Here is a 19084-nt window from a genome sequence, read left to right on the forward strand (position 1 = left end):
TACTGTTCACTACTGTTCCATTGTTCTACTATATTACTGTTTATTAATATCTGTTTACTATTACTATTATTTATAGCCACTGGTTTTCTGTATTGTTCCTGTTCCGTTAAATTCTATGTAAACCGCCCTGAACCTCAGGGGAGTGTGGCATATAAATGTAAAATAAATAAATAAATAATATGACCCATTGCTTTCTATGTTGCTTGACAAAGATCCACTTTGAGTCAGAAATTTAAGATTATTCATGGCAGAGACATGGATTAAAATTCTTGTTCCACCATGAAGTTCACTTAGACATCTTGCACTTACCCTTCCATATAAGGTTATTGTAAGGATTTAAAAAAATCTTTGTGAGTCACCTTATTAAGGATATACATAATAACTCTTATTGTAACCCAGTAACTATTATTGTCACTATTATCTTGCCGTGGATTCTTAGGAAGGCTAGACTAGAAATGCAATTGGACAGACAGATTACTGAGGTACAAAACTTCATGTTGATATTCCTACAGAGTTTAACTATATTTGTTCTTTGAGAGCTTCAGGCAATGGTTCAGATACATGATGTAGCTACCTTGTGGACGCTAACTAAGCAGGTCTGCAGCTCATTAGCACCTGAGCAGGGAGCCTTCTGAAGTGCCCACCTATGCTGCTCTGTTTCACAGTGGAAGAAAGATGGCAAAGAAGCCAAATAAATAAAGAATGAGATGCTTCGATGGAAACATACGTTGCGGTAGGCAAATACTCGCAGCTTCTTGCCACTCAGTGTTTCCAGCTTCTGTCCATGATAGAGGTATTTAGAAGAAAGCTGTTCTTTAACAATGTGATCCAGGAGCAAGTTTCTATCTGCAGGCACAGTGTGATCTGGAACACAAAACAAGATCAGGACACCTTGACTTACAGCAACATAATTAAAAACACCTTAAGAGAAACTCTTGGAAAATACAAAAAAAACAATATGGAAAAAGTCAATTATACTATGCTTTCCTCTTAAAATACAGCCTGTAGAAAACAAAATCTGCCTCTGCACCCATACCAGAGAGGTTCTACATGAGTAAAGACATCTTGCAGATGGAAAACTTATCATTTACAGTGGGGCTAGTCTTGATGTATCACTCAGATAATTCTCAGAAGAATTTTTTAAAAATAGCTCAGTTTTATAATAGAATGTATTTCACTAACACCATTCTCGCCTTACTTAATTTAGCTGAAGGTCTTTCTAATAATCTATGAAGAGAAAAAATTTATTTTGGTGATCATCTCTCTTCTAGCTGATGGCCAACCACACATTTACTACATCCCTCCATTGTCCTGCTAACTCCCACAATCATAGCATTGAACTATCATTCTATAGGGAAAAGAGTGATAATTTTATTGCCACAAAACAAATGGAAAATAGACTGTTGTGGCCCTTTAGCAGCTCACTGAGGGATTACCCACATACTACAAAGTCTTTCATTCACACACATCTGTCTTTGGCTCATATAGGAACTATGACATGTAACATGCCTTCACATTAAGAGCCTCCACATGCAGCCAACGGGGTGATCTTGAGCTAGTTACAGTTGTGTTAGAGCTGTTCTCACAGAGCAGTTTCTCTCAGAGCTCTTTCAGCCTCACCTACCTCACAGGGTGTCTATTGTGGGTTGAAGAATGGAAGGTTTTGAGACTCCTTCAGGTAGTGAAATGTGGAGTATAAAAACCAAAACGTCTTCTTCTTTGATCCCTGAGGCATAATCTTTAATAAGACAAACTTTTCCCATAAACCTTGGCAAGTACTGACAGAGTTCTCTCTCTAAAGCCAACGGAGTCTAACAGTAGGTAAGCCTTGGATGAGAGGCCTCAGAAGAATCTCTGGGCTCTTGAAAGAAAAGCCAGGACCCAAATGTAACAAATATGGAATGCTTCTTTACACTGGGAGAGAACTCTACTTGCTATTACTGACACTAAGGAAATAAGTATATACACCATGCTGCTTATCTGTATGTTTTCCCAGACAGGATCACTAGCAGCATCAGGGAAGGGAGCCATAGCAGATCAGAAAAGGCACAGAAAATGATTACATTTCCCCCCATCCCAAGCACTATTTCTCACACACAGGGATAACTTGTGTGGTGGTTCACTTGGAGGGCTGTGGTTTCCTAAATGCTGCTGTGGGGGTGGGGGGAAGATTTGGTGTCTTTACGAGGGGGCACAAGAAGGCAGTGCTATCAAGGCTGCTCCTCCTGCATTATGAAGGTGCCAAACTACTACCTACCAAACACAACTCTGCTCCAGCTACCCACCTTCCCTCCTTCGCTTTGCTACTTCCCGATGCCCTCTGGTTAAGATTCCAAATCCCCTTCCCCCACCAGCTGGGATCAGTGGCAGTTAATATAACCCACCCAGCAAGGACCCATGAGCTGTCCTTGTGCACAGAACTGCTTTGAAAGAAACAAGACATGAACGCTGATCATTCAACAAAGCTGCAGTTTTCTAAGCCCATTGACTTCAATGGACACAGAACGTTTTAACTCTGGAAGATGTGTGTGTTCTGGCCCTAACTGAAAGCCTCCCCAGCCTGCTCACCTCAGGACTTGAGTTATGAGTTCATGAAAACTGTCAAGTAATTGATCAAAATTTCAAGATGTCTTCTTTCAGCCAATGAGTTATATCGATCAATCAGCACATTATGAACCCCTCCCTACAGGTGCCTTGTTGCTGATAATGAGCAAATCCTAGCACAGGCTTTTGGAAGATAATGCCATTTTTAGTTTGACTTGGTGTGACAGTCAAGCACAAGAAGTAAGAAAGGCTTAAGAAACAAATAAACATGACTGCCAGAACCAGCAACTGAAACTGGCTCTCTCTGATCAAGATGGGTTCCTAGGTATCAAAACAAGGACTCAGCATGGGTTCAGATAGTCCAGGCTCTTTCTCTGTAAGACGTTACTGTGAGTACAACTTTCTTTCTCCATGTTTCTGCCCACACCGAATCCTGGAGTAGACTAGGGCAGTCTGAAATACCAGCCTGGACTGAATAACTAATAACTAGCAGACTGTACTGTGTACAGATTTACAAAGCTTACCTTTGTAAAAGGAGTTGGTGGGGGCAAGAAGTGTCAGTCGTTCTTTCCCAGTGAGGTGTGAACTGAGACCAGCTTGTCTAAAAAGGTCAATGGACGTTGAGACTTCAGACTCCTCTCCCAATTCCAACAAAGTTTTAGCTTTAAAAAAAAGTAATAGTTAAAACTATTCTTTGTATAATAAATTATTGTTAAGTATTAATTTATGACTGACCTCTGAAGGCGACAGAATTACAGTTGTCAAGCTAAAAGATATATTAAACATGAATTTTCAGTGCTATACAAACTATATGGATTATTTAAACAAGCTATTAACAGCTCTAATGAGTTATTTCTCACTGTCAATTATCACTTGTCAGTATACCCCTTAGTTTGTTGCTCTTTTAAAACAAAACAAAATAGAATTCCTAAGTTTTTTAAAATAAAAGCTTCTAAATTCTTTTTCTCTGTAATAAGAACCAATCATAAATGCCCTCATTTTTGCAGTGGGGGGGAAGTCTTGTTAGTTAAATAAGCTAGACATATCTTCTGTAGATACAGGTCAGCTCACATATGTGAACTGCGAATCCAGGAACTTAGTTCTGAAATTTGACTTTACTAACACACTTATCTCTATCTGTCAGTGAGAGGGATGCAGCAAGTTTTAGTCGAGAAGGCAGGGGCTCATGGAAATTGTAGTCCATGAACATCTGGAGAGCCACAGTTTGGTCACTGCTGGTCTAGATGTTATTACCACCTATGTAACCTGATATTCTTACAGTCACCAGGGGCCCCAATAAGATATTCCCCTAGATCCTAGATTCTACCCAGACTAACAAAAACACATCCACAAAATTAAAAATATGTAACTTGCCACAGGACCCTCAGAATCTCCCCCCTCCCCATAATTCCCCACCATTTTAGTAGCCTTGTACCCAATAACTGATTGGTGCTACTTCTTTAACAGCACCAATCTAATCTCAAAGAAAGGGAAAACACAAAACTGAAGCACCATATGGAAGAAAGTGGCTGGGGGGGGAGGTAGAGCTGAGGTAGCAAACAATTAGCAGACATAGCCTTTCCCCCACCAAGACACCAATAAACTATTTCTGTGTATATGTAGATCTATGTAGTATCCCTAAATGAAGAGAAGCTAGAAATTCAGGTCAAGAGGTCTTCCAATATAGCTAAGTCATTGTGTTGTTTCTCGTAGAAGCCCTTCATAATTTGGAATGACAAGGACAGAAGTGACTGGACAAAGCTGTGGAACGCTGCTTGGCTGGCAGGCTCTCACAGTCTGTTCTCCCTAGATCCAGGGGGGAAACCCCTGGTGATTAAATGGTACCATTTACATTTGGTAGCATACTCACTTTGAGGACTATTTTAAAAGCTTTACCTGAATCTGGAATTAGGAGTTCGTTGACAAAGTGTATCACACCATTGGTTGCTATGACATCCTTGTTTGCAATGATGGGCCTTCCGTTGAGAGTCAGTTCATCGCCATTACAGCCCACTTCCAGCATGTGACCCTCCAGCGTTTCCATTGATAGACCAGCAATAATGGCCTCAGCGCACATCGCCGATTTCAATATGTGGTGGCTCAACAGATCTATGTTAAGGAGAGGATTTGAAAAAGATGGTTGAAAATGACCAGTCATGTACCACAACACACTGATTTTCCTTTCTACTCTCCTGGAGGAAAGGTGTTATTTACAGTGCAGCATTTCAGTACAGAGGTAATCTGTGCATAGGGAGTCAATCACAGCCTCCATGAGACACAAACCACCCGAGGCTGGAAAGGAGGGAAGTTCTGTAGACATGGGCACTCCTTGTAATGTTCTCAGGTGGTGGTGGTGGAAAATGCTGTTGAGTCATAGCCAATTTACAGCAACCACGAAGGGTTTTCAAAGCAAGAGATATCTCAAGGTGGTTTTGCCATTGCCTGACTCTGTGTCATGACCCTGGACTTATTGGAGATCTTCTATCCATCTACTAGTCAGGGCTGATTCTGCTTAGCTTCCAATATCTGACGAAATTGGGCTAGCCTGGGCTATCCAGGGGAGGGCTCATAATGTTCTCTAGTAGGCAGAAAATGTAGATCATTTTTATTTACATGAATCATTCCCTTACTGGAAACTGGTTTGTGTAGGCTTCCCGGGAGCCCACTAATAGCAGCCAATTTCCAAGCAATTCTGGTTGCTGCCCACCAATGCTCATCTGGTCAGTGAGCAGAAGGAGGCCAATTAAATTGGGGAGGGCAGCGATCATCACCATTGTCTGATGAAATCTCTTCCAATGTGACCAGAAGTTACTGCACTGGGCAATGCTCTAGAACTGGTCCCAGAACTCTATGGTTGCCACAGAGTTTTGGGATGTGTGAGAACATCTTCTTGGCATGATACTGGCACTTCAGGGTTATGTCAGGAGTGAAATCATAACATGGTAATGACTACTGCTGCACTCCACCATATAAGGTCACATTTCCAGTGGTTGCTAAGTCATTCCTGGCAACCCTAGGTATGTATGTTCAGCATGCTTGCTTTAAAAAGCAGATTACATATTTTTGTGTGTGGGATTATCTACATTGTTATTTTTGCATATTAGTTTGGCTACATTGCACTTTATTCCCATTTAAAGACACAAAGCACTTTAATTGTGCATTGTTTCTTATTAGGGAATAAAAAGATCGTATTTAATTTTTTTTTAATTGTATTGCCTTGCTGTTGCAAAAGCTGGTACAGCCAGACCAGTGCTGACTTGGTAAATCCTTCAAAGTGCTGAGTAGTTTGTGGCTGCTGCTAGTTATTGCTCATCTAGTTCCCCATGCCCAGTGCCAATAATCTTACTGTTCCTTATCTAGTTCCTTCTACTTTTGGGTTCAGTGGGAGTCCAAAAGCAGGGGGAACTAGATGTGCAACAGTCTCCTGGTTAATGAGTCAGTGCTACCACAGTATTTCCTCTTGGCTGTCTCGGTCTCTAAGGCATGGTGTTTAGGAAAAGTGGTATCACATGTTTGCACAAACACAATATATCACCCTGGCACTGGGGAGATGGATTTGCATGTGTGGTCTATCAGGCTCCTGCCTTTGGAAGGAAAGAAAGTGCAGCACTAGGGTGGCTGCATGACTCAGCTTTAAATGGCCAAGGCTCCAATGGCAAGTATAAGTGGACATGTTCCTCTTCTCTTAGCTGCTCTTTCCTGCTGAGTTGTTAGCCCAAGGATATTGCCTGTCCCTTTCAGATAAACTAGCAAGCAGCAAAGACGGACACAAACAGTCCAATTCTAAACAGAGTAGCATCTTTCTAAGTCCAGTGAAGTTGATGAACTTGGAAGGGTATAATTCTGCTTAGGACTTAACTGTGAAATCCCAATTCACAGTTCATATTCCAGAAGAAGCTTTTGAAGAAAAATCATGGGAATCTCAATTCCTCATTATTAGAGAACTATCATCTTTAATTCACATGTTACGCTGTTCCTGGCTTTGGGGAAATAATGGTTTACTGCCTTCTTTAATTATTCAGTATTCAACTGGAATTAACAAATTTGGGGCAGCATTTGAACCTCCTCTTGAGGACACAGGGGTAGTCAAACTGTGGTCCTCCAGATGTGCATGGACTACAATTCCCAAGAGCATTTGCTGGCAGGGGCTCAAGGGAATTGTAGTCCATAAACATCTGGAGGACCACAGGTTGACTACCCCTGCTTTAACAGAGACACATAAGCCACAATCATTGTTTGGACAGCTTTTAAATAAATTGCTAGGCCAGTATAAGTGTTCAAATACTAATCCAAATTTATTTATTTGTTTGTTTGTTTATTTATTTATTTATTTATATACCGCCCTCCCCGAAGGCTCAGGGCGGTTTACATCAAACAGAGATAACTGTACAGATAACTCAGTATATAATAACATAGTAACTATAACATTATGAGCAATAGAACATTGGGCAGAACAATAACTCAATGCTTACTGATGGCTCAGTGGGTTGGGTGAGCCCGCAATGCTGGTTGGAGGAGGGAGGCTGAGGGGGGCCGATCGGCAGAGTTCAAATAAATTGCTGGGTCATTCTTATGGATTTTAGTAAGGGAGAATGAAGCATGTGCATCTCTCAAAGCCAGCAATGGAACTTAGAAGAGACTACTTTAGGCTGGATCATGTCCTTTATTAATTTGGGCAGGTTCAGATTTGCAAACAGTATTCTTGAACTATGAAACATGCTTTTAGAAACCTGTCTAAAAGCTGGCTTTAATAATGGAGTCAAGTGAAACAACCAGAATGCTACTGAACATCTGTTCAAAAATTCCCACTTCATTTTGATTTATCATTTCAGTAAACTAAGTCTTTATTTTTGCATGACCTTCTGTCCCTCACATGGAACACTAATTTTGTTTTTGCATCAATTATGTATAAATGGCATAGAACAAAAATAGCGTAACATGGGAAAATGGAATGAAAGAAGCAAGCAGATTAGGAAGAGAAGCAATGAAAAAGTGGGTGAAACAAAAGGCTAGAAGCCAGCAACGGGCTTATTAGTTTATCCTTAAGGGCAACTACCCAAGCCATTACCCTCTCAGACGCTATTCCAGTGACCTCTATGGCTGCTTCTACTTCTAAAGCTACTGATTGCTGTTCTTCTACCAATTGGTTAAAATTGGCAGGATGGAACAGCTACAGAATGCCTGCAAAACAGTAGCACACTCCAGAAATACTTCCTGCCCACATTGTTCACTAACTATAGAGTACCCTTATAATATTATCACATTTCCTGCAAAGCTCAGAGTCCAGGTTTATCACATTCATTACAGCTATATACTAGAGACTTGTCAAGAGACTGTTCACCTTTTAAAGCTTCTGGGTCTCCAAGGATCCTGTTTAGAGTTTCCTGTGGGATCTTCTCAAAGGCCTCATTAGTAGGAGCCAACAATGTAAACTGGCCATCACTTTCCAATAGATTATTAAGACCAGCAGCTGCCACAGCAGCCTGTAAATGAATGTGAAAGAGATGGAATTGGAGACCTTAAGAGCTCATTCTGTGACAAAGCAAACTAAATAGTGTGCCAAGAAAATAATTCCACCTTCTGCAGGCATCAAAGGATCCAATGGAACAATGACAAAAACTCACCCTAAGAGTCTCAAGGCTTTCTTCTATCTCAATAATTTGCAGGATACTGTTTGTTGTTGTAGAAATGACTTTGTCTATAAGATGAACCACTCCATTAGTAGCATGGTGGTCAGCCTTCAGTAACCTCGCACAGTTCACAGTCACAATCTGCAAATAACATGGAACAGCTAAGTCCAAAAGTGAAATGAGTATATATTTTTAACACTGAAATATTTATGTAGTAACATATTCATTAGTTTGAAGAATGTCAGAGTTATTTCACCAGGATCTTCACAATTCCTTTCCCAGATAGAGGGAAGGGGAGAATTTTCACTGATTCTCCCAACCCACTCTACATCTTCAACTCTAACCAATTCATCCAAATACCACAGTGGTACTCCTAAGTTTATTTGTCCCCAGAAGTTTAATCATTGGTACTAGGACAAGAAAACACTGCTTCAGTAGTGTCAAAGAGTTCTACCAAACACTTACTCCATTTGGATAATGATGGATCTGGATATCAATATTCTGGTACATTGAAGGAAGGCTTGTTCCATGTTTCAGATCATCAGTCAGGACTCGTCTATTCACCATGTGGTAGCGAAGAGCATTTAGCAGCTCAATATTGACATTGCTCACCAGAGAATCCAACATTTCCTAAAAACAAACATATATTCCACTGAACATTTTCTGCAAGAATCACGAATATACCCGTCCAATGGTGTTGAATATCTCTGTTTCCTCTGTAAATGGAAACAGGGGAATGGGTGCCTGGGCTACATCACAACCTGCATGGGACTTTTCCAGTGTAGATGCTGCCCCACTCATAGGGGCTTTCTAGGGACTTTTCCTGGATGTGAAGGATTATGCACACTCCAGTAGATTATTGTGCTCAAGGGAAAGAAAGGATTATCAATACACAGATTCTGGCCAACTGATCTAGTCTGCTGTGAATAAAATTATGCAACTGCAGTTACTCCAGTGTAAGTCTTGTGGTAGCAGAAGTGCTCCCCAAAAGGACTCATGGTTTCGTTGTTAGCCCTAACTGACCTGGATAGTCCAGGCAGGTCTGATCCCATCAGATCTCGGAACCTAAGCAGGGTCAACCTGCCATTTGGAAGGGTGACTTCCAAGGAATACCAGGGCTGTGATCAGGGCTGTGGGAAGGCAATGACAAGCCACCCCCAAACACATCTTGCCTGGTTGCTAGACAATCTTACGGTCTCCTGGCTACATTACATACAAGCCATAAGATAAATAGATAATGATGATGTTACCCTGTTATCACACTGAGTATGGAGCTTCCCTTCAATACCATGAACCTTCTCTGGAAGTAGATTTCTTCCAGTACAAGAAGTCTCCTTGCACTGGAAGAAGGACCTGCACAGAGGTGAGTGGAGTGCAGACTCTAGCCTGTGAAGTTTGCATGGCCTATTCTTGTTATTGATGTCTCTGTCTGGTGTGTTACAGCAAAGGGCCTTTCCAACACTTTTTTAAATTTCTATACTGCCCTCCCAGTGGACCGGCTCCGGGCAGTGTACAACCAATAGAGGATTGCATGTTTTCCCTACCGGACAACCTCCAAGATAATGAAGATGTGATTTTTCTTACAGCAGGCAAAGATGCCCAGGCCTCATTGGTTGGAGCAAAAATCGTGTAGCTTCCAGGGCCGGTGATTTCAGCACTCAGGTTAGAGCTGGCAGAATAGAGCTGAGTGGTAGTGGCCCCAACAACGCCAAGCGTTTCATAAAGATTTGCAAGTGGCAAAGCTGTTTTCCAAGAAAAGAAAAGAAAAAAATAACAAGACATCAGTAACATGACACTATTTCATAATCATATTTCATATAATTAAAATGATGGCCCAGGTTTAGTGATGTGTAGCTGCAGAACAAGATAATGAGACTCAGCATTGGCCTGAGACTGACAACCTAATAACATCCACTGGTCCCCCTCAGACAGTCTGACCTTTCCATGGCCTGAACCAGTCTGACCTCTTGGGGGGGGGGGGGTTTATCTAAGTTGTAGTTCCTGTTATGTTATTGTTGATCAAAGCCACTAAAATTACATTAATTTAGAAGCTCTGTTGAATTATTAATGGTGTTATTCTGACTATGTTATATACTTAGGTTATTCCATGTACTACTCCGCGATGTTATATGTAAACCACCATGAGCCATATGGGAAGGTGGTATAAAAATCTAAGAAATAAAAAAATTAAATTAAATAACAGATTTGGGACCAGTTTGAGAGCCAGATATAGCTGGAAAAGGTGCTCTTAGCAATAGCACCAACCAGCTTATTCATCAACAAAGCTGGGTCAGTGCATGGTCTTGCACAGATATTGAAAAGTACTGGGGATTAAAATGGGCCCTTGTGGTATCCCACAGATTAAGTCCCCAATGACTGGCATTTTTTTCCCTTGGGTAACACTCTCCACCCCCAACACCACCAAGAAAAAAACAAAACCAGCAAAGGGCAATTCCTATTATCCCAAACACTTATTGCAGTCAAACCACCAAAGTATCACAGTTGACCATATTAGAGACTGCCGATGTATCTAAAAGCCTCAGCAGTGGTGGTATGGCCTTATCCAACTGTAGCCAGAAACCATTCACCAAGGACAATAGAACTGTTTCAACCCTGAAATCCTGCCTGAAGACAGACTGAAATGAGTAAAGATGTCTGATCCCAAAATGCTTGCAGATGATGTGCCACAACCTGCTCACTCACTTTGCCCAGAAGGGGGAGAGTGGCTATGGGCTGACAGCTGCCCATCTTCTTCTCATCCAATGAGTTTATTAAGAAGTTTAATCACAGCTTATTTCACCTGTGAAGGAAACCTCTTGAAATAAGGATATACTGTTTAAGGATGGGCACAAACCAGGGCACCAACCAGATTTTCTGACAAAAATGCTGTGGTTCCTGCCTCACAAACCGTGATTTGGGGGAGGCACCTTTCCAAATATTTCATAAAACTTTGAGGGTTCAACTGGCAGCCATTTTAGGGTGGCAGCAGACAGGTTTGCATGCCCCACTTATCAGCCTAAAATGGTTGCAAGCATTTCAGCATGCAGGATAACTTCCCTCCGTTTGGTGGTGGTGCGGGAGCGATCAGCGCACTGAATTGTCTTCTAGCCCTTTTGGCCTGACAGTTGAGAGTTCTGAAGGCACAGCTGTCAGGCCAAAAAGGCTGCAAGGGTACCCCAATAACCCCTTTCACCAATTGCTAGGCATAAACTGGCAACCTTATGATGAGGATTTTTTTTTAACCAACCCTCAAACAGGGTCAAGTAAAGAAGCTCCACTTTCCCATCCCATCCCAGTCCAGCCTGCTTCCTTCTGGTAGCCCGTTCCTTTCTACACAGGTGGTAACTACTAGCAGTGGGAATCACGGGGAAAATTTACAGCGGGTATGTAATCTGCAGTTAAGGAAATGGCTAAATACTCACTACCAACCATTCCAAAATTTTGCATGCTTTAATTTTTGTTTTGCTCTATTTATTTACCAGCTGGGCATCCTTTCTCTCCTGGAACCTCTTCATATCCAGGACAGCACTCATAGGCAATCACTCTGCAATGTAAAAAAGACACAGAAATATTAATAGAAATTACTGATTATAACTTGTTCAGAAGGACTGTAGAGTACCACCCTCCCAGGGATATACTGCTGGGCATGGCTGGATCATACATTTAAATGCTTTCTTGAAAAAACAAAAACAAAAAACAAAGTCCCACTTACACAGGAAGCAAACAGGTGAGGTAGAGGGTTATGTTCTCCCTGAGATGCTAGCTTTCTACATGCAGGTTGGTGGCATTCAACCCAGAATTGCTGTTTCTAAACATTCAGCTAGGAAGTACTGTATATTGGGTTGGATCCACTAGGCATTTTTACAAAAAGGATTTCTGATTGTAGAGTGAGACATTATCATCTCCCTGCCACAACTCAAAATGCCCTCTGAAATATTGCTGGGGGAGGGAGTTTATGTTGATGCCTACGATTGCATAAGCTTTGGCTTCACCAGATTTCCTACATGCAGATTTTTAAAACTCATTTGTAGTGTGAACTGTAAATATATGTACACTGAAACACAAGCTCTTAGTCTCATCAGTATAAACCCTAATTTCAAGGCCAACATCTGTGAATTAGACAAAACCAGAACAGTTGCACAAATCTTCTTATTCTTCATCTTTTAGATTTCTTTTTTGAAAGCCATAGACATGGGTATAGAGTTCTGCTGGGCACTTAAGTCCCGCCAAGGTCAAGAAGCAGCCTAAGCATGCCTGTGATTGCCACAGATTATCACCATATGCTGGGGGGGGGGGCATAGTTTAGATCTCTAGTGTGTTTCCAAACTCCCAGATTTCAGTATTAAAATTGACTGGCAGTGCAGGCTAGTCCTTAGAGGCCTCTCCAACTCCTCACCTCTTACCAAATTGTACAAGCTTTAAGAACTTTGTTTAGCTGTGCCCTTTGTGTTGACTTTGCAGGGAACCAAGTTGCAAATGCTATGTTTTGTTAGCAGATTAAGCTATTTTGGGAACCCCTGGGCTTGCACACCATATTTAATCACTGTTTGGATAACACCGTAATTCCATTATGTTTATTATCTTAACAAAGCAACCTCATGTTTTCTCTCCTCAGGTCCCAGAGCGAAAGCAATAATTCTCTCCTCAAGGGGATCTTCTCACTCACGGACCTCAAAGAGTAACAGAGCTCCCATTGGACAGCACCAGGAGTTTATCCCTAGGCACTGGTGTCTTTTTGTCTTCGGTACCTATTGTAAGGAGCACAGCAAAGATCTCCTTTATGCTATCAGCAGTGAAGAAAGCCAAATAGCAAATGTAACCCTTTGGAGTAAACTAAACTGCCACTTCAATTAGGCATATTGTAAGGGCTTTACAGGAAAAAGTTGGTCAATAATACACTAATGAACAGCCTGATACATTTAACAGCCAGCAGCTTGTTCTTTCTCTGTCCTTTATTTATTTAGAGTATTTACATAAGCTGCCTTTTACACAACAGGACCCTTCCTTGTACAGTTAAATCCTTCTAGCTGACTACTTAATTACCTTGAAGATTAATTAAACTCCAAAGTATACAGTTGGCAAAAAGCATAAAAAAACTATTCTTATTCATCAATACAAAAAATAGGGTCTAATTTGCCCAAGAGTAGGAGGGAAAATGAATAAAACTGTTTTTGATCTGCCGTACTGCTCATATTTCTCAATCACTACAAAGTCTTGTTGTTTTAACCTCCCCATGTTTCATCTTCTTGTAAATATATCCTCAGAATAGTTTTACCTCCAACTGTATCAAATGAAATTTAGCATGCAAAGTGCAATAAAAGAGAAAGATGGGAGGTTAATGAGTTTTCATATATTTCCCCCCTGTTGTTGATGCTGTTCTATTCCTTTACAACCAAAGGGAAGTACTTAATAAACTGAAGGTTTTCTAGGCTGCGGGTGGACGTTCAATATAACTTCCAAGGCTTCTTTAAAAAATTGCTTTAGGGTCTATTAAAACAAGAAGATTAAGACTATGGTTTCCTCAGCGTGGTTTTAGGTCTGGGACAAGGTTATGGCTTTTAGAAGCAGACAAACAGTACAATCCCAGTGTCAAAACTGTAAAGAGTGATAGCATGTGTGCTGCTGATGAGCTTTGTAGAACTGGCTTTAAGACAAGTACATCCAAGAGCTGAAATACAAGGACAGAAAGAAAAAGGGTGGGGAGTGAATAATCCAGCCCGTCTGATATGCCATGATCTGGACCTATAAATCACCAGTGGGAAGGCTACAGGCTGAAATAAAATTCTTCGACGTAATTAAGTGTTAGTGACTAAAATGTACCTGTGCTTCCATTACAGAAGCAAATAAATTTGGCGTCACAGTTTCCAAGCAAACCGACATAGAAAAACCCAGACCGATTGTCTAGACATTATATATCACACGTGGGAAAAGGTTTGCCTAAAGCAAATGGCTTTCTTTAACTCCTGGAGGTCTCAACACCCTGCTGGCCCCCATTTCAATCTCCACTACCCTACTTGTCTCATTAGAAAATACTCATTCATGCCCCCCTACCCCAATCTTGGTTGTATGGCCTAGGAGTCTTTTTTTTTAATCTCACACATACACACACTTAAATCCTAACAGTACATTCTCCCAAAGTCTAGACAGCACTCTGGATCAAAACTGGAACTAAACACAAAGAGATTAGTAAAATCAATTCCAGAGTTTAACATAAAGAATTCTCCAGATATGACATAGTCTCTCAAAGGCTTATTTGTACAGAGATGGGAAGTTAATGAGTTGTGACTAACAGACTTGGCACGTAATTTACACAAAACAGAGGAGGGCAATCTAAACAATCTGGGGACAAATCCTGCTGGGAAGACCTGCCAGAGGGTGGGGGAAGCAAACCAGGATGCAAATTAATTTGCAAGGAGAAGAAAGGCCCCAAACATGAGGCTTAAGGGTAGCTGCTTTGATATGGTTCTGAGGGTCATTTCAGAGAGGCAAACCTGAATTCGTCAGCACTGGCAACTGCAGCCAGTCATGGGTCCCTGACAAAGGGACCTGTGTCTTTTGGCCACACTCATTCTTAATAGTTTCACTTGGGACACTGAAAACATTTGCCATGTGAAGTACTTGTTATGGTGCTACCATATAGTTCCAGCAAATGCCTTTCTCAGTGTAAGGAGCAATGGTGGTATTTTTAAAAGTTGGTGTGTCTAAGGACCACAGGTGTGCAGCAGGACTGCAGAGTGCTACCCAGTTTTAAAACTGCTGTTCCGCTGCATCACTGCACTCTAACACGGCAGTCAACTGATGGTCCTGGAGTTGGCTTTGTCGCGCTGTCACCAAATGATTTTATGTGTCCCCTGACACTGTCACGGAAGTATAGCTCACTTCTGTTCTTACCAAAGGGAAAAAAAAATCATTTCCTCAATGTAAAAGAGACAGATCACACTTTATACTTACCACCCTGGGTTGGATACTATGTACAGCAGGTAATGGTATTAATTCTTGCACATGCTATATTTGAATTCGTACATGCTCTACCTATGAATCCTTTTGAACTGGGGAACTCTTACTGGAAACGGATATATGTCTGTGTGGCAGAATCCACAGCGATCCCCCAGACCACTGCCTGAAAAACAGAGTTGGCCTATTGGTCGTCCCTGGCTCTGCTGCATCTCATTAAGATGGACTAGCTGTCCATCTTAAACACCTTGAGCCCTAGTGATGGAGGACATGAGCTCTCAGAATAATTCCTTGTACATTATACTGTGCTCTCAGCTCAGCTCTCTTCTGCACTGATGTTCTAAGGCAAGTCACATAAAATCACAGCCTGGGTTGAAGGAATGACCATTTCCAGTCAGAATGGCCAAAATCTTATCACCTCTGGCTCCCTGCCTCTGTTCTTTTGGCATGTTTCCTGCCTCCTTTCTCAGCCTGATATGCTGGTTTCTGAATTCATCCTGGCTGCCACTGTAATGTTTATCAGCTTTGGGACCTGTTAAAATTACTTCAGCCAAGCCTGTATTTGTGATCTTCCCAAATTATGTCTTCATCATTTCTAAGTGGTCATACTTTCTCTCCCAGGCATGAGCTCTACCTTCTTCAAAATATATATCCTGAAATTCTCTTTGCAAACTGAGGGCATATTCAACTAAAGTAGGAACCTCCTCACTGCAGGGAACTGTGAGAACAGTCAAAACAATGCCATGGGTATTTCAACAAGAGATAAAGCCATCGGAGTTCACTCTCAAGCAAATACTTTCATTGCACGCAGCAGACATTCTGTTTTATAACGTCAGCATGACTGCAATCTTTTGTCCTGCATCCCCCCAAATTCCAGTATCTCTATGCCTCTGAGCTTATGCAGAGTTATTTCCCCAGGGCAAAAAAGGGGCCTAAATGCCCGGGTTGTTGGCTGGCAAGGAAATTCTCAAATTTTGTTCTGGATTGTCAGGCTTAACACAGACCATCAGGTAACAGGGAACATTCTTTAAAGCATTCATTTGCCCTGCAAATAGTGGGAGATGGTAGCCAACAAGCTTAAAGAAAAGGTGGTACCTCAGGAGGTGGCACCTTGGGAGGTGGTACCTCAGGAGAGTGAAGTTTGAAGATGGGCAGGAAGTCAGTGGACAGGCGATACAGTTTCTCTAGGACTCTAAACTCCTAAGTAACCAATAGAGTTTGCCCTCTGAAACTGCCAGTTTTTTTCCAGGGGAATTGATCTCTGTACTATGGCAATCGGCTGTAATTCCAGGGGTATCCAAAGCCCTGTGTTGAATTTGGCAGCTCTGACAGATATCAGCAATACTGGAATCAAGCAAGACATTAAGAATGTAATTATGAATGTGTCCTCACACCAACGGTGTTTGTCTTGCATGCTGTAAAACCTTAGAATTGAAGGCATGCACCTTGTTTTTGCCAAATGGATCTCCATCTGGGTACTGGTTCCCCAGAGTGTTCCACCCTATGCCCAATTATCCTCCGTTCCCTTCTGCTCATCCAGTGGGCCTGTACGGGAATAGTTTTAATCGCCATCATTGTGACTTAGTCATTGTTTTAATGGGGTTTTAATGGGGAATTTTAATGATTAATATATTGTATTGTATTAAAATGTTGTGAACCGCCGCGAGCCGGTTTCCGAGAGCGGCGGTCATACAAATCAAATAAATAATAATAATAATAATAATAATACTGCTAAGAAACAGAAATCCCGAGGAGGGGGAATGCCAGCCTGCTAGCAATCTTGATCTCACCACAAGAGGCACAGCCAAGACTGAAAACCTTTTCTCTGAAGCCTGGCTGCCCAGCAGAGTATTCACATAACTCTACACCCCTTGGCTGGATGGCCTATATGGATGCTGATGCCCTGCAAATAGTGGGAGATGGTAGCCAACAAGCTTAAAGAAAATGTTGCACATGTACATGACAGCACAGTGGTGCTAGTGATAAAATTCATTGGCAGCATCAAAATTCATTGGCAGACTACTGGAAGGTCAAGAAGCTGGCTGAATTTGATATCTTCCTAATGCCTCGGGCTGGCCTCCTGATAGATCAGTTGGTGGCAAATCAGTTTCTGTCAGCCTTAGACCTGATGAAATGATACTTGCAGGTTCAATGCATCCTGGTGACCAAGAGCAGAAGGTATTTGGGACAACCTACCCTTCCAGGAATTATTCCAATTCAAAGTCATTCTACTTATGCTACACAGGCCATAGCCACAATTCAAAGGTTGCTGCCCAGGTCCTAGAGCATAGACAACATTATAATCAGTTAACACTTGTCTTTCTACCTGCAGCCCCTGAGGCCAGTACTCAAGGCAATGAGGTTGGGGAAGCTGTGTGCTAACACTCAGAAGATTCTCATGGTGTTTCAAAAACTGCAATACTTTGGGGGGTTCCTGCTTGGGATGAGCCAGCTTTGCCCCTACTGTGACAGAATCACAACCTGAAAGCAGAGTCCAACCACCAATAAGGAGCACAGTTTCTTACACCTTGTGGGTACTACAGTAAATTCATTGCATGCGTTTTCTTTCTTCCTTTCTTCCTTTCTGTATCCTGCCTGTCATGACTTTTGTCACCTCAAGGTGCTTAACAATGAAAACAATATCCCATAAAACCCTATTAAAACAGCAGAACAGTGCACAGGGTGTCCCATAAGATGGCAGAAACAATGTACCCCAACCCAACTCTACTGAATCCAGCCACAATGTAACTCAACTCTAATTTATAATTATAGTCCCGGGATGCTCGGCTAGGGTGGGACCCCTGATCGAAACTGCGGTCAACCCCCCCCCCCCCGGCCTCAACCAAATGCCTGGTGGAAGATCTGTCTTGCAGGCCCTGCAGAACCTTGACAGCTCCATCTAATCAACTGTGCAATGAGACCAAGTGTCCGATTCCCTTTAGCACCTTGCAACTGCCTTTATCACAAGTGCTGAGTCAACAGAACCCTAACTTGGATGTGCCTTTCACCATACATATCAACCTTTCAGAATCAGGCCTAGGGTCAGACGTATCACAAGAGGTAGATGGTCAGGAACATTCCATATTCTTCTTTAGCCAAAAGCTACAACTCCTTAAGCTGAAGTACACCACCATGAAAGAAGTCCTGGCCATGACCTGGGCCATAGGTGGGTGCCCTTCAGTACTACTAAATTAATAACCCACTCACCTTAGTAATGGATCATGCTCCCCCCTTCTGGATGGCCTGCATGAAAAATCACAATCCTAGGATTCTATGATGGTATCTCCAACTTTTTAGGTTAAAAGTTCAACACTGACCAGGCAGGTTACAAGCAAATGTGGGTTACATGTTTCAGCTATTCAAGATGCCTACCCTGGAATCAGCAATGTCACCGCAGACAGGGGTGCATCTAGCAGAGTGATCAGGTGTCACCCAGTGACAGAAAGATGACACAGTGGCACAAGGAGCCTCACACTTTGTATTTAAAATGTAGCACAGCCATAAAGGGTGTGCAAAACCTTCTTGTGGTTTATACAGTTCTATTCCCATTTTTCTTAGTTTCTGAAAGCTAATTTTAAGTGCATTTTGAAGGAATAAAACAACATTTCAACATGTTTCAGCCAAATTAAAATGCAGCAATAAAAGTCTGCTATAAAATCAAGACTTTATTATGTTTTAATGTCAAGATGTTTTAATGTCACTAACAGTGTCATGTAAATGAGAAAAGAATTTAGTGTTCTGTGATTTTATTAGATCCTTAGAAGACCCTCTCTGTTTCTAAAGAGGTCCCTTTCCACAAGCCTAGTCTGGCTATGAGCTCAGCAATGCTCAAGCCCTGCTTCAAGGGAAGGCAGTTTTAAGCATGAGCTCCCAGCTCAGAAATGTCTTCTGTTCCTGCCTGTTGGTTCTTTGCATCCATTTGAGTCCATGACCATGTGCTCTTAGGGGAACTATGA

General features: G+C 41.8%; 1 protein-coding gene across 1 annotated transcript in view; it reads right to left on the reverse strand.

Annotated features, from left to right (window-relative positions):
- Positions 1 to 19084, reverse strand: part of TGFBI (transforming growth factor beta induced) — a 46311-nt gene that overhangs the window by 14197 nt on the left and 13030 nt on the right. Inside the window, exons 3-10 of the mRNA XM_077326766.1 lie at positions 11654 to 11718; positions 9759 to 9916; positions 8640 to 8804; positions 8169 to 8315; positions 7886 to 8027; positions 4441 to 4653; positions 3069 to 3206; positions 728 to 864 (exon numbers count right to left, since the gene is read on the reverse strand). Coding sequence (XP_077182881.1) covers positions 728 to 864; positions 3069 to 3206; positions 4441 to 4653; positions 7886 to 8027; positions 8169 to 8315; positions 8640 to 8804; positions 9759 to 9916; positions 11654 to 11718 — 1165 coding nt within the window. The remainder of the gene's footprint in view (positions 1 to 727; positions 865 to 3068; positions 3207 to 4440; positions 4654 to 7885; positions 8028 to 8168; positions 8316 to 8639; positions 8805 to 9758; positions 9917 to 11653; positions 11719 to 19084) is intronic.

The sequence above is a fragment of the Paroedura picta genome, chromosome 3 (genome assembly GCF_049243985.1).
Source record: "Paroedura picta isolate Pp20150507F chromosome 3, Ppicta_v3.0, whole genome shotgun sequence".
NCBI lineage: Eukaryota > Metazoa > Chordata > Lepidosauria > Squamata > Gekkonidae > Paroedura > Paroedura picta.